A 22846-nucleotide genomic window follows, 5' to 3' on the forward strand; every position below is an offset into this window, starting at 1 on the left:
ATTCCTTCTAGTGCTACTGTATTGTTTTTAAACTTGGCTGGTCATTTCGTGTGGTTCAGTCACTACATGTGTGAGTGAGTAGCTTCTTGTTAGTGATGAGTGGTGAAATGCACTTTTTTTTTTTTTTTTTAGCACAAATGCAATATTCAGTAAGTGAGAATAAAAAATTCTGCCCTTGATTTGTTTCTCAGGGAAAAGGTCACATACAGCGACTAAGCTACCACACGCCTTCGCCTCCAGTGAGTCCCCGGCTGCCACCTGTGGCCACCGCTGTGGTAGAAGAGAGCGGTGGTGAAGAGGGAGCGGACTCGTTTACGGAAATCTCAGAGCATCAGCAGGCAGCCATGCAGCAGGAGGAGAGAGTGCTGACAGAGCAAATTGAAAGCCTACAGAAAGAGAAGTAAACTCACTTAAAGTGTTACGAAAATGTTGCATGAGCTGTTAAGGCCTTAAAACAGGGTATTAGCACTGTAACTATTTTGAAGAAAAGAAGAAGTAATCTGGATATTGTTTGCCTCTGCAGAGAGGAGTTGACTTTTGAAATGCTGACTCTGGAGCCACGAGCATCAGATGATGAGACCCTGGAGTCAGAGGCCTCTATCGGTACAGCTGACAGCTCTGAAAACCTCAATGTTGACTCTGAGGGAACCATTTCTGATTTCTCTGGTATGTTGTTATACAGGATATCAAACCACACCTTTCAGTTAGCAATGTTTGTAATGTATATTCGAGAAGATGAAAAAATAAAAAACTTGACCTATCTTTGCCTTTCATTGCAGAAAGAGGTCCAGTGTTGACTTCCCCCTGGCCTCGGAGATCTGACGGGAAGAGCCCCCGACGCCGCGCTCTCTACCGACAGCCTGAGTCTCTGGACTCTGTTGACTCATGCTCCAGTGTTTCCTCCTACTCGTCTTCATCACACTTCCACCCGTCGCCTTCTTCCTCCTCTGCCACTGCCCGCCGCTTTCGTTTCCACTCCAAGTCTCCCTCCCTCGGCTCAAGTCCATCACAGTCCCAGTCCCAGGCTATAAGTGCATCTCAAGCCTCCCGATCGGACAGCATAGACGGCAGCCCTACAGGAGATCAGGAAGGGGCGTATGACGAAAGGCCCCAGTATACCAGCCGAGGCACCTTCAATCCAGAGAAGGGCAAACAGAAACTTAAGGGGGCGAAGCATTCAACCCTGAGGCACTCCAGAGATGGCGGTGGCCATGGCAGGGACCCACCAGACATACCACAGCAGCTGGTATTGTATGGCAGTAATGAATTCATGGTATGAAGGACACTGGGACACCAAAGCACTCCCTACCCAACTTCCTGGCAGGCATATATGTTCTCAGTGGGAGGTAACGTAGTGGCGACTCATCTCCACTTCTCAAAGCACTCTTGCTTAGCCTTTCTTTGTTGAAGTCTGCAAAGAAGTGTCCCCAAGTGCCATGTATAGTGTTTCCACCTCCAGAGGGGGGAAGATGTTTGGCAGAGGGATGGGAACCAGTGGAAGGGCTCCTCTTCTGTAGACTAAACTGCCACCCATGCTCTCACAGTGCCTTGGCAGCTCTTTACTCAGCGCCAAGAGGAGACACACTGAGCAGGAGGACAGAGAAAAGGGAATGTTGGAATATGCCGAAGACCACTCAGCATCAGGGAATGTTACAGAGCTGGAAAGCTGAAGCAGCATACTGCAGCAAATAAGAAGAAATCAGGCAACATCAGGCATCACCGATGTTACAGTGAACTTAAAGCTCTCCATTATTAGCTGCTTTATGAGTACAGTTCATAACAATGAGTGTAAGCAGTGGTTGCTCTGTTATTATGAATTTATTTCCCCCCTTATTTAATAAATTTTAATGTCACAGAAATTCTTTATAGCATATAATATACTGGTATAAATACTGTACAAAGCCGGAACACCAGCCTATGCTGGGTAGTTGAAGTCAAATATTTATCTTTTTTTTTTTTTTTTTGAGTATCTTGGACAGAGATGTACGGATTTGGGCAGTGGATGATTTACGTGTGAGTGTGTTTGCATGTGCCAAGCGCTCATGCGTGACTGTACGTATGTGTGAGAAAGAAAAAAAACCACTTCATGTGTTTTAAGTTTGTGCTGCTTTTTTTCCCCCTCACAAGGGAAATACCGCCATCAAAGGGACCAAGTAAGCTGGTGTGTATTCCAGCCAAGGGGATCCCAGCTCTGTAAAGAATGTTGGATGTGTATAAAATCCATGCATTCACTGCTTAACAGCCATACAACTATTGTAATGTACAGTACAGGTCATATGTACAGTATAGTGGACAAATGCCATTCTATTCTTGAAATCTGTTGTTAACCCCCAGCTCCCAAACCCACCCCCACCTCCTGTCTATAAAGTGTTTGCTCAATAGCAACAAAGCGAGAACATAAAAGCACAATGTCTCCTGTGGTTATTGATGAGTAAGCTTAGGTTTTTGTCATTGAAGTGTCTTTTTTCATTTTGTCTATTTTTCATGCCTGTGTTGACATAGTTAACCAACTTAAAATGCAAACTCCTCTAATGACAGAGTAGATGACATATTAGGCCACTTATACTGCAGACATTTTTACTTGTTACTGATAACTCATTTTGACATGTTACTAATAACATTAATAATGGCTCCATAATAATCAAGGGTCCCAGTAAGCCAGGATGTGTGACAGTGAGCCAGCATGGACAGCACAGAGAACATCAGTATTTTTCAAGCACTCTGTAAAACACAAAGTGATTTTCATCAAACACAGGGCTGTGTTTTACAAAGTTAAAAGGCTAAAAGACAACGACAGGACATAAACAGCATTTAAGACCGCTGCATGGAATGGAAGCAGCAAACAAAACAACATAGTTAAGAAGGGAAAAAAATCACCTACACAGGACAGGCCTATCATATAAAATTCCCATTTTATACCAGCTTCTCAGATAAATCCATAATTACAATAATCATTGGTTAAAGCCTTCTAATAGTTAGAATGTAGTGGCACCTCAACTACAACAGTAAAATGTTTTAATGTACAGTATTACTGCTGCATTTTTCTTCATTGACTATTTTTACTTTTGATACTTTAAGTACATTTTCCTGATTATACTCACTCACTTTTACCGAAGTAACACTTAAATTTACTTGTTTGTTAGTTTTACTTGTAATGGAGTATTTCTACAATGTTTCATTATTACTTTTACTCAAGTAAAGAATCTGAATACTTCCTCCGCCTCTGAAAAGGAGCTCACTTTGTACGTTTACCACAATGGACTGACTGTGTCACGAGAACTGCACATTTTAAACCAATTGACATTATTTCTAAAAATAAAGGTAGGATAATTGATTCGAAATGACTCGGGACAGCCTCCGGTGACGCGGTCCACCTATCGAGCGACGCATGCGCAGAGGCCCAGTGTCACAGCAGCACCATCAAGACTCAGGAGGAGCAGACGTCGCCGGGGAGAAGGGAGCTGTCGTTTTGTCTCTTTCTTCACAAGATAAACTTTACTGTACAATGTCGGAATTTGACAGCAACCCCTTCGCCGACCCAGTGGACGTGAATCCCTTCCAGGTGAGACTCTTGTTCGGTTTTCTCTCTTCGAACCGAGGTTTTGAGAAGGTTTTTCGTGTAAAGTGAGGACTGAGATATGCTGCTACAAAAACCTGTTTGGTTGGTTGCTGGGTTTGGCCTCTGCATTTCCTGGCTTAAGAATCATTCCTATTATGAAGTATGACACGTTGAAGTCAAATTATAGGCTATTTATAAATATTATCTGTAAGACGGAATATTTAGGCTTCGTCGGCTGTTAACTCACCTGCGCAGGTAAGCATACTCACGAACAGGTGCCTGTTGCTACATTGCCATCAACTGTGACTCCTCTTCAACGCGCCGTTGATAGAAACCACTTGATTGATTTTGTAAACCACTTTAAGGAGTAATGTAGGGTTTAATGGCGCATTTTGAGGATTTAGAGAGTCTTTATCAGGTGGAGTGTTCTTGTTTTTTTTTTTTTTTTTTTTTTTTTTTTTTTTTTTTTTTTTTTAGCATAATTATCACATGCTAGTGTTTTCATATCTATTAGCTCGAGGCAGTAGTGTTTACGGATGAATATACTGTATATCTTTGTGAGATATTTACTTAAACTAAAAAGCACCTTTTGCATGTTCAAACATGAGAAATTGTGTTTTAACTGAGACAAATGTGACCCAGGACTAAGAGTCTATTAATAGTTAATGTAGTGTGAGACAACTCAGCCTCTTCCTGGACTGGTTGGGACTACGCTCTGAACACGTAGCACCAAATACAACATGGAAATAAAAGAAACTGAGGGATGCTGACCTCTCAGCAGTAAATCATAACAGCAAGTTATTTTTGATTTCTTTTTCAGGATGCCTCAGTCACACAGGTCACCAGGGGAGTCACTGAAAACGTTGGGGAATTCAACCCATTCTCTGTAACTGAAATGGTTAGTGCCTCTGTTTTTAATATAACAACTGATGTGATCACAGATGGATTATGACACAGTGGGCCTCTGGGTACAGAGATGTAAAAGGGCTCACCACCCCTCCTACATAGGAGCTAGACGCCCAGAACTGAAAGAGATAGAAAATGACAACAAGCAATGCTGGTGTGTAGTTATTATACATCTCCTTGTGATTATTTTGTGTCTCTGTGTGCTTATTTTCTGTCCGTTTGTAGTCATTTGACTGGCTCTCCAACAATAAATTCTAACTTTCACTTCAGACAAAGGCTTTGGTCAGTGGGTTCCCTGATCTCTCGGGCCCATGGGCCTGTGCTGCATAGGCCCATTGAGTAATCCTTCCATGAATGTGATGTGTAAGTCATATAGTTATTTTGATAATAAGTATTACTTCAATTGTTTCACAGGGAAACCACTCTGGCACGACAATCCCCATCTCTGCTGCCTCCTCTCAACCTGCCGTACTACAGACCTCTGTGGAGCAGAGTGCACAAGTGAGTCAGACACCAACACACACATTGACAGATAAAGAAAATAAAATAAGCTGTTGTGAAATCACATTACAGCTGTTTTGTATTTCAGCTGCGATTAATTAACTGAAGTCAACTGAAGTTGACTATGAATGTTCAAAATAATATTAATCAAGAGTGAATTGTGGTAGAAGAAAGTAGTGTCTACTCAATAATAAAATAAAAATATGATAAGGATACAGATGCTCTAAATTTGTGTTTTTGTGACAAATATATATTTTACTTAGTTGAAAAATTAACTTGTCAGTGCTTTTTGGTGCAATATCTTGTCACTTATTAGCCAGCATATACACCAGTACCAATATCTGATTGGATTTCACTTTGTTATCAGAATATTTTTCTGACATTTGTCCAATGTTCTAAGGTGTACATTATCTCACATGGATAATAAAACATTTAATCAAACAACAAAACAAATACTACAGACTAATATTACATCAGACATTTAGAAGAAGTAGCTGCACTACAATCAGTTTAATCGCTTATTTTCACATTCAGTGCTCAGAGAGTCAGTGGTTACGATCCAGAAATCAGGATAAAATTTGGTCTCAGGAGCTGGAGTTGTACGCAGCTGATTTAGGTGTAGGGTGGATGTACAGTTACCTGTTCATGAATTTCCCATCACAGGATTGCTAGGAGGAAAAATGCAGCAGGGAGTTTTAGTGATGCAGTGACAGTGTTGATCACAGTGTAAAGATTGCAGCTCTTCCATCACTCACCAGGCAACTGCAGCTGCTGCCCAGGCTAACCTGATCAAACAGCAGGAAGAGCTGGAGAGGAAAGCAGCTGAGCTGGACCGCAAGGAGCAGGAGCTGCAGAACAGGAGCACAGGCAGAGAAAACACTGGAGGTGAGTGGCTGCAGGCCTGTTTAAAGTAGCTTCATGTGGGATGTGTTATAGATAAATATGAACCATAAAAATGAACACAGCACTTATAATAATCAAATTGTCAAATCTTTGTTTTTCAGCTAAAGAGAACAACTGGCCACCTCTTCCCTCGTTCTCCCCTGTGAAACCCTGCTTCTATCAGGACTTTGAGGAGGAAATCCCTGAGGAGTACCGCAGGATCTGCAAGAGAATGTACTACCTCTGGATGTGTGCGTACCCCTTCATGCAGTATTTCTTCAGTACCTCCTCAGACAACAAGTTGGATTGTTTTCTATTGTAAAAAAGTCATTGATCTGTAGAATAGTATGTTTTACATCTGAATGTCTGTCTCCTTTTAAAACTAAAAATAAGGTGTTTCATATGCATGTATGGATGGACCAGGGTACCTGCACACCTCAATGCAAAAATCCTATATATTGTAGCACTTGCTAATATCACCATAAACAGAAGGATCACAATTTACAGCATGATATCAAGAGTTCACTATAAGATTTTGAATGACAAATTAGACAATTACATAAAGCATTTAATATCAGAATTACATTAATCATAATACTGTTACTACAGTAACATACTGTTATTGATTTTCTTATGTTATTTCATTCACTATATGATGACTTTTTTAACATTTGAGGATTAGGTCCCTCACAACATGCATTAGAACTTTTTGTGGAACCTTTGCTGATTCACCTCAGTTGCACTTCTTTAAAAATCCACTGGAGTGCAGTCAACTCAATGACCAGTGCCAAAACCTTTCACCCATCAAACATCCTACACAACATTAATGTTTGTCACACATTATTGGTTTTAATCAAAACATCAGTCACAGCTTTTAATTCCTCTAAAAATAATTCCCCAATGTTTTAGCTAGTTCATTGTTTTCCTGTGCATTTCCCCAGTCCACAGTGCTACTCTCTTCCTCAACGTGCTGGCCTGCCTGGCTTACTTCACAGCAGACTCTCAGTATGGTGTGGACTTTGGCCTGTCCATCCTCTGGTTCATCCTCTTCACCCCTGTGTCTTTCATCTGCTGGTACCGGCCCGTCTACAGAGCCTTCAGGTACACTGTTGTACTAGCCTTGTGCTGATGATGAAGTATTCCTTGATATGTATTACATAGAGGATTGGATGTAACCGTTTTGTTGTACTAGAAGTAAAAAAATGGGCATACTTGCGGGTGAACTAGTTCCCAGCGTTTTCTCTCTCTCATCCTACAATTCTGCCAGAGGGTTAAAGGAAGTATAAGGAAGCAACTCTGTACTCAGCAGCCTCTATTAAAATATTAGATGATAAATGTTAATATCAGGTTTTTCTTGCTTACAGTTTAGACTAACCTAATCCTAACTCTAACCCAGCATTTTACTATGTTTTTTCCCAAAACAATATCTACAAAATAATTTGAGGGTGTTAAATTATAGATCTTGACTAATTTTTGTGACTTGTATTCTTGAATGTTTTATCAATCAAGAGTTACATTTATATCTAATATCTAATAGTCTAACAGCAGACAGTCCTCTTAAATACTAAATAACATGCCCTTTTTGCTATTTGTTTTTCCTCCCTAGGTCTGACAGCTCCTTCAGCTTCTTTTTCTTCTTTTTTGTCTTCTTCTTCCAAGTGGCAGTGTACATTATCCAATCTGTGGGGATTCCCAAATGGGGAAACAGGTCAGTGGGAACCTTTTTAACTGAACTGTCATGCACATGTTGAAAGTCTGAAGGTGTGGTGTAAATGCATGAGACTGTTGTTCATCGCTAACAACAGATTTCTATTTTTATTAGTAAGAATGAGCGTGTGCTTTGGGTAGATTGATAGTAAATGTGGGTTTGCATGGGTTAGTATGTTTCTTCATTCACACCTATGTGTTTGTGTGTGTGTGTGTGTGTATTCTTGCCCTGTATTTCCTCTCTTGCGTCTCTTTGACAGATTCCTGCTGCCCTAACTTGTCTGGGTTGCTGCTTTGTAAGTGTGTGGAACTTTTCTCTTTTGGTTTCTTTTCTATATCATATAATGTGTTAGACTTTGTCATCATTCACTTTTTCAAACTTCATGCTTTTCCACTGGTCACTGCGGCAGGTTAGGATGTTGTCTCATCTCTCTTTAATTCAGTCAGTTTTTTTCAATGCCAGGCGGCTCTGTTATATACTGTACAGTACTCACTCACAGCATATATATATGAAATGACACATGCTTATTTGTTTGTATGTCTTTGTTGTTGGCAGTGGCTGGATCGCATCAATCAGCATGATTGGCCAAAACTTGGCTGTGGCTGTGGTTATGATGGTGGTCGCTGGTTTTTTCACTGTAAACGCTGTCCTGGCTATCATCCTACTGAAAATGGTATGCTAATATCAAAGTTTTACATTACATTGAGCCATGTACTTTGCAGATAATCTGATGACAATTTAAACATTAACCAGTCAGATTTAATATAACACAGGACTGAGTATGTTACATATCCATCATTGAAATACTAAGATAAATAGCAGTGTATACATGGCATAAGCACACACACACATATGAATAAGGATATTCACATTGTGGCTTCATATTGTTTATTTTCACTCCAACTCGAGTGAGGCTGCAAGCAGATCTAAGGGAGAAATATAAAAAGCAAAACTAAAAATGGTGGTAACAAAAACAGCAGCTGCAAAGAAAGGGCATCAGAGGGAATATGAAAATTTAGCAACTGCTGAAGGGCAATAGAGCTTCAGAAATACTCAAAGCAGGTCAGGAAGCTGAGTTCACTGGAAAGTCAATGAAAATATGGCACAATGTAGTAGAGGTAAAGGTATGTGCAGATTGTTAGTGAATGCTGGCATATTTGTCACTGCCCTAATCTCTGTCCCTTTCACCATTTCCCCAGGTCCACTCTAAGTACAGAAGGACGGGTGCCAGCTTTACTAAGGCCCAACAGGAGTTCTCCCACGGAGTCCTGACCAACCGAACTTTCCAGAATGCTGCAGCCAGTGCTGCCACCTCCGCTGCCCAGGGAACCTTTGGCAGGAACCAGGGAAATTAGACAGTTTCCCTCAGGCTAGTCTCTTCTCTGACAAACATGCCAGACTAGCCATGTCCAAACATTCTTCAATGGGTTTAGTGGATAGGGGTTTGATTATTTAAGCGCCAAAAACCAGGTAACCTAACCACAAGCATCATTTCCCCATTCTCCTGACTTTTTAAAGACACTGTGGTATAATACAGGTATTGCATGACTTGCACTAATCCAGCTGTTACTGAAGTCTTTACCACCCTCAGCAGTACACACAATGTTCAAACTTCATGCTATCAAAATTCAATTTATTCTGGGAAATGTAGGAAATCACAAACAGAAGTTGAATTAAGCAAGCAAAAAAAGAGGCAGACAGGGTATGACAAAAATGTAACATTTAACATAGTAGACTAAAGATATATGCATGGGGTTAGTACAATTATATAAATCCTGTCCCTGTTAAAGATGCTGATGAAAAGTATTAGGATTTTTTTCAATCTATGAAGAAACTGAGCATACTTGACATGACAATGTTTTACCATCAGTGAATGATGGTTCCACATAGTGTATGTATACACATCTTCATTACACAGCACACATAGAGCCTTACACAGTAACCAGCCTATAATTTTCCCTTATTGTTAATACATGCAGTACACTTTATTCTACCAAATTTAAATAATATTGTAGCTACCCCTAACTGGATGCCCTGTAAAATTAAATCCATCATGTTACATGTTATACTACTGATGATGAACATAGAACTTTGCTCACTAAATTCTATGTTTTCATGTGTATAATACTATATTGGACAAGCTGATGATTAATGAAGGTGATGGGATGAAGGTTTTTCTGTCTAATGTTTTGATCAGCTTATTGATTTAGATTAAGTGAGACGAAAGGTTTCTCTAAGGACAAATGAAGAAATGGTTTAGCTGGTATGTTCCACTTTAATTCATACTGTGTTGTTACAAAAACCATTATCATTTCTGTCATAGTATGGAGTATTACTGTGACATAAATGAAAGACAGGGTTCAGATTTATTACTGTAAAGTTACTGACACAATATACAATTTAGATGTATTTACTGAAATACAAAAAAAAGAACAATAATGAGCAGAAAGAACACAATATTTATCAATCATCCATTCTTTTGACTTTGTTTCAGTAGTAATATTGGAGACTAAAAGTCGTGTTACTGAATAGTCACAGGTAGTTACAGGTAGTTATCACTTTGTATAGATGTAACTTCAGGGCCTTCATGCAGATGTAACCTCCCTTCCATGTGGGAATTTAAGCACAAGGCTGTTGGTTATTAGTGTTTTGTCTAATTTTGTTTGTCTTTAAAGAGAATATTGTTTTATGGTGAAGTTTCTCCTTGATAATCAGAATGTATAATAAGGTGTGTTGTACATATTGGTGACTATTTAAAACATATTTACTGGAGGGGTATTTGTTGGAAATCACTTCTCTGTCTTAACATTTAATAAACTGATTTTTTTCTCTTTTGAAAAATTTGTTTAGCTTAAGTAAAGCTAAGTAAAGGTGTATTCATACTGTAGATACCAAATGTCTTTGCCACAAAATTAAAGAAAACATAGAAAAGGGCTTCATCTGTTTAGAATAACAAGGCATACCTTGGCATTCTAAAGAGATTAAAGTTCACTGTGAGTCAAGTCTCTGTTGTATTGACTCATTCACTATGCAGAGATGTAAAACAATTGATTCCATCAGTATGAAGCCAGATATAAAGGAACACCCTAGAAAAGAAAAAAGAGTAGAGTAGAAATGTAGCTGTGATGTGTACAGATGTGTAAGGATGGGAAAATCTGTAAAGGAGTAAGTAGAACTGTCATCGACCCGAATAACAATTGCGGGTCAGTGATTGTGGTTGCAGTGGTTGTTTTCTATGCAATCTGCGTAATGCATTGATAGTTGTCAGTACATCCAATGGTAAACACGCAAACAGGAACTGCTAATAGCTCATTCGGCGGACTTAATTTTCCAATATGTAAACAAACATAGGAAAAAGGTTGGGAAAACGAGGCTCTAGTTGTAGCCCATATTAAAACTTTGGGAATCCATGGCAACTATACTTTCGGTTTACATCTGTGAAGCGAGTAAAGACTTTCAAATGATTGCAGCTGTATTATTCAAAAGACTTTGTAGGGGGGAAAAAATGATTATACTGATAGTGAAAATTACAAAAAAAAAAAAAAAAAAAAAAAATCTGTCTACTTTTACATTTACTGAGCACTGCCAGCTAGACGTCCGCATTCCTCATATGTATCCATGGTAACAGCTTCTACTGTTGATCATCCCAAGATGGCGGACCAAGAGGTAACCACGGCGGTGAGTGCAAAGCCAAAGCTAGTTATCCTTTCCTTGGGTAGATGTATTGGTAAACATGCCACTGAAGGAAGTGATAGTGTGACACTCAAGTGAGTAAACGTAACGCCAGGTTTGGGCACAGCCTTTGTACAATGCTCGTCATTTCAACGTTAGCTAGCTGTCTAGCTAACCGACTTTAAGTCGGAGCTAAGTTGATTAAGCTACAGCTAACGGTAACTTGCGCTCAGTCTCTAATCCCACTCATCCAAGGACAAAATAAAACCTAACGGCTACACTAAGGTGACAACAAGAGAAATGCGGAGGTAACGTTACAGTGTAAATATGCATCCTTGACTATCGTTTGCCCACGCTTTATACTGTAGGTAACGTAATGTTATTTATTGACAGTCCAGCTCTGCAGTAGCTGATCGGGCTTTACCACAATTTCCAGTTGTGTTAAGGCTAATAACATCCATCGTTTAGGTTGTGATGAAACGTAGAAAATATTAAAACACTGCCCTAATAAAACATCAGTGACTGTACTAGGGCCAAGCCACAAGTGAGTCAGATGTGGGAAAATGATTGTAAGCAAAACATTGGGATTGTGCATTCCTATAGGTAGATGTACATAAGGTAGCTGTATCACAGAGTTGGTAATGTAATGTTAGGTAGTTGGTGTTTCTGTTGAAGCATTAATCAGTAGTGCACTGTAACTAAATACATTTACTTAAGTAGTATACATGATATGTTTTGTCTGTAACCAAAAGTTTACCTCATTAAATAAATATTGTGCTGATTAAAGTGTGTTGATAACCTTGTAAACATTTAACATGAATTCCAACACCTATAAGACACCTTTATCTGAAGAGCAGCAATCTTTATTGAGCTAAATGAGTTTTGAAAAAAGGCATTTTGACACACATTGTAGACAGTGGTCAGAGTGATTTATAGCTAAAATTTAGATACAGTATCCTATAAATTAGTCTTTCCCACGTGTCTTCTGGGGTGTATAGCAGTGGGAGAGGTTCTGGCACCAGTAGGTCAGTACAGAGCAATTTAGTTAACTAACGACCATACAGGATGCCTTGCAGTTAGCTTTAAACTCTTGTGCATTTGCAGTCACTGAGCAAGAAATAGAGGTTAACATACAATGGTAGTACTTTCACAGGCTCGCAATGTCTAATTGAGAAAGTCCTCGTTTTCTATTCTGTACAATTGTGTATAAATACATTGTTACAGCACACATTTCAGTCGGTCTGAACTTTGACCTGTATTTGCACACAGCCTCTTATTGGGAAGAAACCATACAAGAAACTATTTTGGGTGGGACAGATACATTATGGTGGGGCTACTCCTCATGGGAAACACTGATAGATGGTGTCCAGAGTATTTTGCAATATTAAGTAGGGATCCTGTATGCTGTTGCTTATTCATTTGTTTCCTCTGTTTTTGATATATTTCAGCTCCCAGTTTCTACTGAAGCCAAGAAACGACGGGCACCCAAAGGTACAGCAAGAATTAACATTTACAAGTACTGTAAAAAAAAAAAAAAAAAAAAGGTTTCCAAACAACACAATTCCTTTTATGACACCCATCATTTTTCATAGATTTCTGATGATTTGTCTGTAACTGGTAAATGACACTAATAGAGTGAGTTTGGAACTAGTTGTCCTGCAGAGGTCACCCTCACCCTTCTATCTACTGTCCCTGAAAGGAAGAAGCTGTGTATACAGTATGTTGCTACCATGTTCCTGATATTTCTCCCTGTGGAAAATGTTCAGTCAACTTTGAGGCTATTTTGTCATCATAATTATAGCCTAATGTCCCATTAGCCAGTAAATGCTGTTTCTTGTGGTTTAAGCTTTTTTGTTTTTGAATTGTTTCATAATGTTTTGCAATTATCATCAGCCTATCAAGTCCTATAGGAGCAATTAAGCACATTATGGTATCGTATGGTATTGTATTTCCATGTAGTGATTTTTTTAAATGACATGTAAGCCCTCACTGTGGTTGTACTTAGTATAATTTGAGGAGACAAATCAAATTAAAACACTCTAAGTATGTTAATGTAAGGTAAGATGGCTGAGTAATTAAGTATTAAACAGAAAGTAATATTTGATTTTTATTGGTTAATGCAATAGAAATGTTCAGTACTGTAGAAACGAAGCTGTAAAAACTCCATAACTAAGTCAAAAACAATCAAATTTAGAGTTTTAATTCTGCTTATGATTCTTATATGCTAAGTGTAGAAGAGAAAAGAACCATTAAGAGTACAATATTTGGAGTAACCATACAATAGAATACAATATAAATAGTATGTAAATACATGTATGAAAAATAAAGCTGCATGAACATATACCTCACACATACATTGGCATAGACTCCAAAGACAAAAACTGGAGCATACAGTATATTGCAACTTCTGAGTTAAAAATACAGTGGAAGTCAGGTGCATGAACTTCACAGCTTTTTCTAAGGGAATTGGGACTTCATCATTATGCCTTACACATACATTGTATATATAAAAGTAATTAGTAATATAACAAGTACTCAAAGTATAAAAGTTCAGTATTCAAACTATGATTGCATGAGGAAATTTGGTCCAAAGTCACATAAATACAAGCAGGAAATGGGACGTTTATAGAATCAAGAGTCAATTTTTTGACACTAGTGTAGAGATTTGCCTTATTCTGTCTTTTTTCAAGATTTTAAAACTCATTTCTGTCAAATTCCTGGGTAGAATAAGTGTTGGCGGCTGAAAATGAGACTAGATAACTTGACAAGACCAAGGGCGTTTGAAGTTTCTTGTGGTAAAATTTCCAAAATAATTTTCATCCTATTTTTCATTACATTCTCCCCATGTGTCTTTTGATCTCAGCATGCTTCTTCTCTGCTCTTATCCCCTTTTAACAGATGTTTGAAGCACATGGAAGGCAAATCTGTCTTAGCATTAGCCAGATCAAATATAACAATGAGAAAATTCCTCAATGTTTGGAATGAAGTTTTTAACAGGACTATATTTAGGAGACCTCATGCTGCGCTCTTCTTCTGTGCTCCTTTTCTACCCTTCTTTCATACAGTAGTTGCAGGAATATATGTCACGCATGTATCCCGTCTTCTCCTCTCCAAATCTTCCCTGCTTTGTGTATGTGGACACTGGAGCACCATAGGGCCACAGCTGAAACCCACAGACAAGAATATTGTTGCTGTCTCAGCAGGAAGAAAGCGGATTAGGTCTCTACAAACAGGGCCATTCCAAGTCTTGACGAGGCAAACGTGTGAAGGCCATGCAGTCTCACACTTGGCGATGGAGAGGATTTCTGTGAAGTAGTTGGAAGAGGCTCCAGTCTCTAGCAGAAAATCAACAGAGCACTGCTTGAAGCACTGACAGATAAAAACAGAGGGGAGCTTTAGTGTAATTCACACTGTATTTTTATACAGGCAGTTCATTAATGATATCCCCCAATGTCAGTGGCAGACTCAAAGCGTAGCACTTCATTTCACATCACACTGAATCCTATTTTTAGCCTTGGAGGAAGGTAGTAGGTGCAAGATAACAGGATTACCAGACTCAAACTCACTTGAATTGGAATTACGTTTGCTTCCTTGTAAAATCAAATGTTGTACTCCACTGGGAAGAAGACTTGGAGCATTGTGGTTTGGTTCTTGAGGTTACCTAACCCTTTCTAAAGCTGGCTTTTGTATTGTGCTGCTCATTCCTGCAGCCTCCCTCTTTCAGTCTGTCTCTGCACCCTCTCTTTTCTGTCACAAGCACCTGGCTTGCAAGAGACATTGTTGCCCTGGCAACGGGAAGAATATCTCAACCTGCCGAGACATTAAAAGAGAGACAGGGGAAAAAAGCAGTGTTTGTAACAAAAAACTTGCTTACAAGGTGACATTTACAGCGTGGCTGGTGAATTGATTATAGTTTAGCCCGGGGTTTTTGGTTGAAGTGTTAACATCTATGTTAACTGTCAGATCAAAGACTTGCTAGTGACTGCAAAGGGAGGGTGCTTTCAGGATTATTTATTCAGCTGTCAAATTAAAAAAGAAAAAAAAGACTGTATAAATTAAAAATAGTCCAAATAGACATAACTGTTAATAGTCTCAGCCATCTGTTTGTCTGTTTGTAAGCAAAAAATTGCTAACAAGCTAAGATTTACAGTTTGTCTGGTGAATTAACTTAAATTTAGCCTGTGGATTTAGGTTTAAGTGTTACATCTGTGTAAACTGTCAGATCAGAGAGACTTACTAATGACTGGAGAAGAAGAGCACTTTCAGGATTAATCATTCAGTTATCAACTAAATAAGACATCATCTGAACAGTAAAGGGTAATGAGCTTAAAAGTTTTCCTTTAAAAAAAAAAATAGTTTTCTCATCTTATTATGTTCTTCCTTCACCCAGCCCCAGAGCTTCCCATTGTGGAGAGGAGAAATTGGCTAATCCACCAGCACTATATCCGCAAAGACTATGATACCTGTAAGGTAAAGCACCTTCATCCTTCCATTCTCCCTATGAATTAGTCTGTCATTGATCTGTGTCAGTGCTTTTAAACATAATAAAGATAATGAATTACTGGTATGTACAGGGTTCTGTAATACTGTACTTTATTTTGGCCTAATTATTGTCATATGAAGCCAGTAGATCTCTGAACAGGTGCCTGTACTTGTAAGTGATATTGCTGGAATACTCCCTCTCTGTTAAGATGCAAATGCAAAGAACAGGGTATAATATTCTTTCTTACATATTATAGGATAACTCTGGAGTGTATTTGGAATCGGTGCAGTATTGAGCTGGAACATTATATCTGGCAACTGCAATCAGACTCCACACACAAAAACAGCAATTTTAACTCACAGAACACAGGAGCAACTGGAATACTGCAGCCTCAGTCAGTTAGTTTGCACTCTCAAAAACACTGGAAAATAAGGCCTGGGCTCAAAAATACTAGAGTTATCCTTTAAGTCTGGGTGACTGGCAAGTCTTTTTGAAACGGAATCAAATGTTTGTTTGTTTTTTTTATATGTCAAAATAACATCAGTGTCCATTGTAGAAATGGTCTTCTATTCTGTGTCCATGTAGGCAATCATCAAAGAACAACTCCAGGAGACTAATGGAATGTGTGAATATGCCATATATGTTCAAGGTGAGCTGTCATTTTCATAGTAACCCTTCCCACTCACACATGAAACATGATTTTAATTAACAGCTACATCAAATGGAGCCTGTGTGGTAGTCGACGCCCAAGCTCCCCATACATCATTTAGTTCCTCCAAAATCTGGTCTTCGGACCCCATGCTGTGCCTTTGATTTTTAATGTGTTATTTTGCACTTCCTCATGTAGATGAAGATCCTCTCTTTTTGTGTTTTCATTTCTTGCTGCAGCACTAATCTTGCGTCTTGAGGGCAAGATCCAACAGTCCCTGGAGCTGTTTCAGAGCTGTGCCATCCTTAATCCCAGCAGTGCTGACAATCTCAAGCAAGTGGCCAGATCCCTGTGAGTCTGCCGCCTTCAAGTCCTAGAGCGCATCAACCCTTCTCCATTAGCTAACAAGACAGACTTAAAAGAGACATATACAGCGATAGCAGACAAACTGCAGGCTAGTTACGGCCAGAACTTTTTGTATTACTCTAGGGAAAAATTAATCCACCCCCATTTTCACTGTTGCAGGATTTCGACAACAGCTACTCAGCATGCAGTGATTAAGATGGGTTTTCTCTTATGGATTATTGTTGTTTATTCTTTCCATAGATTTCTCCTGGGAAAGCACAAAGCAGCCATTGAATTCTATCATGAAGCTGCAAGACTCAACGAGAAAGACTGGGTAAAAGAAAAACACTTGAGTACTGAGTTTCTGGTCACTCATGCAACAAACAACTTCACGGTTGCATTTCCAAACTGATCCAGGGATGTTTTACTATGAGGCTTATAGAGTTGTATTTTCAAGGACAGACAGAACAATTAATCACTCACATTGATGTGTCCTGTGTTGATGTGCATATGTGCATTTGTTCAAGGGCTTCAGCCGTGGATGTCACTTCCCCAATCCACATTTAAACTGCCCCTTCGACTACTGCTGTCAGAATTAGTATAGAATTTGTATTCCGCAGAGCTGTTGTCTTTTTTAGATTTGGAAATTAAATTTAGCTCAGCATTTACCCAGTCCTGTTTAGTTAAGCATGAACCAGCACCCCATGTAAAATGTGACATTTTCTCACCCCAGGAGATCAGTCATAATCTGGGTCTGTGCTATTTCTTCATCAAAGACTTCAAAAATGTGAGTATGCAGATTTTTTCAACATTATACATTAAAAATTGTGCTCTTTCACACAGTGATTATTTTGATCTTCTGTCTCCATCAGGCTGAAGAGCATCTAAACATAGCTCTACAGATAAATAAACATGACAAGACTTTCATGATGCTTGGGAAAGTTCATTTGCTGGCAGGAGAAACTGACAAAGCCATTGAAGTGTATAAGAGAGCAGTGGAGTAAGTAAAGTTCAAATGTGGACAATATTTAAAAGCACAGAGAAGGCATTTAAAAAGGAATGTGTGGAACTAATATTTGATAAGTAATCAATCATTCTAGATATATTTTATTACAGATTGCCTCCATGGTTCTGTACATATTTTTAAATATTCTAGGCATACATATACATCAATGCATGATAATTATTATGTTTCAAATTCAGGAATTGTTTAGCACAGCTAGGTTTCTCATTAAAGTATAAGGAATATTTTATTAATAGCTATTAAGAATTGCACACCCTCAGCATGAGTTTTTTTTCATGACGGTGCTAAGTCAAGATACTAAAAGAGACGTGCTGTTCCAGAGGAGGTTGGTCATTTCCAAGGGGTTCCCTCTTGATTTATCTGACCATTTTCAGTCTCTCAAGCTCATTTCAATAAGTGGTCCTCCTTCAGTCTCACACAAAGCCCCAGCTTTGCCACATTTTAACTCCTTCTCAGTTCAGTATAAATTCTTTTCATTTCCACTTCTATTCACATGTTGAATATTTAAACATCAGGTCATGGCGTAAATAAGGAAATGACATCAGTGTCTATAATAGAGCTCATTATGGCTACCTCCTGTTGGGGATAAATGAATTAATCAAAGTGCACCAGTATTGGGTGTTGCTTTTAATGAGACATACCACTGTGAGTCTTCTTTTAATGTCGATCTTCCTTTTCTCTACCATTCTTTTTGAGGAGCCACATTGTCCCCCCACAGGTCATAATTAATACTCCACAATTATGCTGATTCAAAGCCTGATTGAATAATCAGCAGATTTCCTGAATATCAACTATGTTTGCTCAAGAATAAGTGCAGGCATTAAATGTAATTACAGGCATAGATAAAGTGACATTTTTCATTCGACTTCTCTCCTCCTCTATTCAGATACTCCCCAGAGAATACTGAACTCCTGACTACTCTTGGCCTGCTGTATTTACAGGTAGATTGAATTTTTTTATGATCTTTTCAGTGAAATTATGTGAACACAGGCAGCACACACTAAAGGATAAGCATGGCATTTAGTTGTTAAAAACATCAAAAAAGCAAAGAATCATTTTCTGTTTTTTTTGTCAGCTTGGGAAATACCAAAAAGCATTTGAGCACCTTGGAAATGCCCTCACTTTCGACCCCAACAACTATAAGGTATGTGGGCACTTGAACAAATGTTATGCTATACTGTATTCACTCTCAGGTGCTACGGTCTGTCTTTCATCATGTGCTGTTTCAAAGAGTGCATCTTCCTCTAATACCTCTCTAATCATTGTTTTTATTCCCAGGCCATCCTGGCTGCAGGCAGTATGATGCAGACCCATGGTGACTTTGATGTGGCCATGAACAAGTACCGAGTAGCGGCATGTGCTGTGCCAGAGAGCCCCCCTCTCTGGAACAACATCGGCATGTGCTTCTTTGGGAAAAAGAAATATGTAGCTGTGAGTGTTGTTTTTGGGTTTGCCTAATGAAGGACTTAATGAAGGTAGTACTCACAACAAAAGAAATTGGTAAACCAGAGGGAAATCCAACTTCAAACTGCTGAAGTGAAACACCCAGATCAGGGCTGCTCAGTATAATTTGTACACCAACCGTGGACTGGGCCTTTAATCTTTCTACAGTTGTCATATAGCACACACAGCTAACACTGCAATTTTATGAGCAGGTCTTCATGTATACTATATAGTATGTAATATGTTAGAAACTGCTGTTTGTCTACTATGCATGAAATAGTCTTTTCCTTCAGTTCAACTAGCAAATCAGTTACTCAGCATCCACCACAGAAGAGATTAGACTAAATGATCAATTTGAGAATATAGTAATAAATCTATACAATGTTACCTAATCTGTTCCATATGCCCCTGCAGTATTATAAATCACCACTGTACCAAATCAGTTGTATCTTAGATTGGTCTTCATATTTGACACTTTTGACTTCTCTCTGCCCACTTTTTTCCCCCCACAGGCCATCAGCTGCCTGAAACGGGCCCACTACTTGTCTCCTTTTGACTGGAAAGTGTTGTACAACTTGGGTCTAGTTCACCTGACCATGCAGCAGTACGCTTCAGCCTTCCACTTCCTCAGTGCAGCCATCAACCTGAACCCTCGGATGGGGGAACTCTATATGTTGCTGGCAGGTACTGATTCAGAGTGACAAAGTAATCATTCCTGATTTAATTTTGCCTTTTAAGAGAAAGTTTGTGACAGCAAAAAATATTGGCAGCTGGTTAATTTTTGCAATTTGCTGTTAAGCATTCATTTTAGACTTTACCAAAGAACAAAATGTAGCCAACAGATGGACTACGTTTTCAGCAAACTGAACATGCTGTTGAAAGTTTTTGCTGGTGATAGCAATCATTTCCTTGCATTCACAATTAAAATGCCTTGTTCAACAGCCCTTGCATTTGACAATAATTCAGTGACAGTTTGTTCCATATTTATGATTAACAGTGGCCCTGACCAACTTGGAGGATGTCGAGAATGCCACCAGAGCGTATGAACAAGCTGTGACTCTGGACGAGTGAGTCTTACATTCTACCTTGACTGAATCTGAATTTGAAACTGGATGAGATTAATAAATCGTTTTTCCTTCCTTGATGATCAATTGCCTACAGATCCAACCCTCTGGTTAACCTGAACTTTGCAATCTTCCTCTATAATCATGGTGACAAGAAGGGAGCTCTGGATCAGTATCAGGAGATGGAAAGGAAAGTCAACCTGCTTCGAGACAGCAGTAGCAACTTTGAATTTGATCCGGAGGTACTGTAGATTCCCATTGTTGTAGGTGTCTCAGAGTCAGTTGTTGAAGTTATAAGTCGCTGTCAAACCTCACTTTTTTGTCACTAACAGCTGATGGACATGGCTCAGAAGATGGGAGCTGCCCTGCAGGTGGCAGATAGTCTGGTGTGGACTAAACCAGGCAAGGACTCCAAATCAAAACCAAACTCAGCAGCAGCCACCAAAACCCCTGGCGCGCCCCTCGGTACTAACCAAGCCCTGGGTCAGGCCATGTCTTCTGCTGCAAGCTACAACAAGAACATCCAGCTACCAACAGGTAAAAAAACTACCAGGATGGTTTACTTAAAGTGAGCTTCTGGCGCAATGTTTCAGTTTCATGTAAAAGCTGACAAATCTAGGGCAGGACAAATATCTCAGTTTATTCTGTGAACAGACACAAAATTAGGAAAAAAGAAAAAGAAAGTGAGAATGAAAGAAAGAAAAAGAAATCATCTGAGAAGTTCTGTATTACACTGGCAGTGCAGATGAAGACAAATTTCACAGCCTCCACCTCTCTCCATTAAACCAAAGTCCAATTTTTCATTTAAAATGGGAACTTAAAAATATCTCTTGACAGTGTATTCACAGCCTCTTGTCTGCACTAGTGTACCAGATTGAATATATGGGCTAAGGCAAAATGGAATATGTGAAAAAGGAAGCAAACCTCTAGTCAGTATATATTCTTGGCAACCAAAGAAAATCAGTAGTGTGGAAAAATAATACACAGGTAAGATAATAAATTCAAGGCTACTCGGAAATGATTGCAGTAGCTTATAGCTCTCAAAGGTGAGTGGACAGGAGTGCTTTTCTTCACAGCAGCCTGTGGGCTCTGTTTTCCACCACTTTTGTTTAGCTGCTAACAAATAAAACACCAGAACAATGCATGCATTTTCAATGACTGACATTTTACATACAGTAATTACCAGCTCAGACAATCTATCTGCTCTACTTTCTGTGAAATAATGGCATCAATTCTTATGCTTTCATCATTTTCAGGAGTTTCTAAAGGCCCCTCCATGCCCCTTGAGCCAGAACCTGATGTGGACAAAGCCCCCAGCCCGCCCACTGATCTTCCAGGTTCACCAGAACCCGCAGAGTCAGACAACCCCAAATCCAGAACCTCCAAGAGGAAAACTAAGGTGGAGGAATGAATTAGCTCAGTGGCTGCAATCTTGCTTGACATCTTTGTCATTAGATCAGTCTCATGTTACAGGGGAAAATTAAGGTTCTTAAACAGCAACCAAGCTATTTGTGGTTTTCTAGCTCACTGTAGTTAGACATGAAGTTTTGATTTATCGGCTTCTGGTTTAAGTTTATGCACAGACATATCATGTCCTACACAATAATTTATTTCACACTGAAAAGGGAAAGGTCACTGCTCACCTCTACCATTCCATTAATTTCAGAAATATTGAATGTGAGTTCATCGCTTATCACCTCTTAAACCAAAATTCGGACACAATCAAGTGTTTCTTGTAAATGTTGATGTGGCAGGTTCAGTGTACATGTCAAAACCATTCCAATAGATGTTGCAGTTAAAGAATGTCTGTATTCAACAACATGGAAATATTGGCATTTGTGCAGTTGCAAGTCTTAATACTTGGATAAGCTTTGCAGTGAGATTAAATGATGAATTGTCCTTGTATTGACACTTCTGGGGTAGGTAGCAGTCCTTCAGCTGCTGTGTATCCCTGCAGCTAAATACATGTGAAGCTAATGCTGCGACAATCACTAAAATCTGAGGACAGAGAGGGATGTTTTTGAATAGTTAGAGGATGTTGTTTGTTTGTTTGTATGATAGGGCTCTTTTTGAGGGTTGAGTGTAAATAGTGATACATGCTTTTATATGTAGATAAATGTAATGTTTATAGAGAGTAATGTATTTAATATTAAAGAAGAGAGTTTAAATGAAATAGCTGTGTTGCTTCTTATATAAAGACCAGCCTGTGTGTTTCTTTTAATACTGTGTTCTCTAATGTTGAGGTCATTCAGTTCAGCAAACACCACCAATAGGGGACAGTGTTGTTTAAGAGCTTTCAAACTCTTATTTTTCTTAATCTAACACACAATCCATGATCTGAGCAAGAAGAATAATTTAATTGACTTAATTCATTCCTGTCTTACAATGCTAATGTTGAAACTGTCAACAGTTTTTCTTGAAGGAAGACGCACAGTAGAGTTTCTGTTTCTAAAATGTAAAATATTAATGTAGTGATATTATTTCTTTGTGGTTTACATTCAGGTATTCATCAAGCCAAATATTTTTTATTATATATTGTCATGATGAACATCCACTAATGGATGCAGGGAAAAAACACAAATAAGAGATAAACTGCACTGGTGTAAAATG

General features: G+C 38.9%; 3 protein-coding genes across 11 annotated transcripts in view; all 3 read left to right on the forward strand.

Annotated features, from left to right (window-relative positions):
- myo9aa (myosin IXAa) overlaps window positions 1–2409 on the forward strand; it is a 97466-nt gene extending 95057 nt beyond the window's left edge. For all 8 annotated transcript variants that reach the window (XM_018683465.2, XM_051075054.1, XM_018683470.2 and 5 more), the window contains 3 exons: window positions 192–400; window positions 524–666; window positions 780–2409. In XM_018683465.2, coding sequence (XP_018538981.1) covers window positions 192–400; window positions 524–666; window positions 780–1279 — 852 coding nt within the window. In that variant the 3' untranslated portion in view covers window positions 1280–2409. The remainder of the gene's footprint in view (window positions 1–191; window positions 401–523; window positions 667–779) is intronic.
- Window positions 2410–3392: 983 nt separating this feature from the next.
- Window positions 3393–10397, forward strand: scamp2l (secretory carrier membrane protein 2, like). Its single transcript, XM_018683463.2, has 9 exons — window positions 3393–3562; window positions 4380–4457; window positions 4880–4966; window positions 5725–5851; window positions 5971–6099; window positions 6790–6949; window positions 7455–7556; window positions 8112–8229; window positions 8756–10397. Exons 1-9 carry the CDS (start codon window positions 3506–3508, stop codon window positions 8909–8911), a joined length of 1014 nt encoding a protein of 337 aa, XP_018538979.2. The 5' UTR covers window positions 3393–3505; the 3' UTR covers window positions 8912–10397.
- A 110-nt stretch (window positions 10398–10507) lies between these two features.
- Window positions 10508–22409, forward strand: bbs4 (Bardet-Biedl syndrome 4). 2 transcript variants are annotated; one of them, XM_018683460.2, is made up of 16 exons: window positions 10508–11234; window positions 12677–12719; window positions 15619–15698; window positions 16297–16360; window positions 16600–16711; window positions 16967–17039; window positions 17439–17492; window positions 17578–17705; window positions 18616–18670; window positions 18805–18873; window positions 19008–19160; window positions 19685–19856; window positions 20170–20239; window positions 20334–20478; window positions 20569–20773; window positions 21493–22409. In XM_018683460.2, exons 1-16 carry the CDS (start codon window positions 11175–11177, stop codon window positions 21645–21647), a joined length of 1638 nt encoding a protein of 545 aa, XP_018538976.1. In that variant the 5' UTR covers window positions 10508–11174; the 3' UTR covers window positions 21648–22409. The 2 variants fall into 2 exon arrangements, with proteins under 2 accessions (XP_018538976.1, XP_018538978.1); XM_018683462.2 differs by having other exon boundaries at window positions 11223–11234; window positions 15619–15693.
- Window positions 22410–22846: the final 437 nt, after the last annotated feature.

Source organism: Lates calcarifer, linkage group LG2 (genome assembly GCF_001640805.2).
Source record: "Lates calcarifer isolate ASB-BC8 linkage group LG2, TLL_Latcal_v3, whole genome shotgun sequence".
Taxonomy (NCBI): domain Eukaryota; kingdom Metazoa; phylum Chordata; class Actinopteri; family Centropomidae; genus Lates; species Lates calcarifer.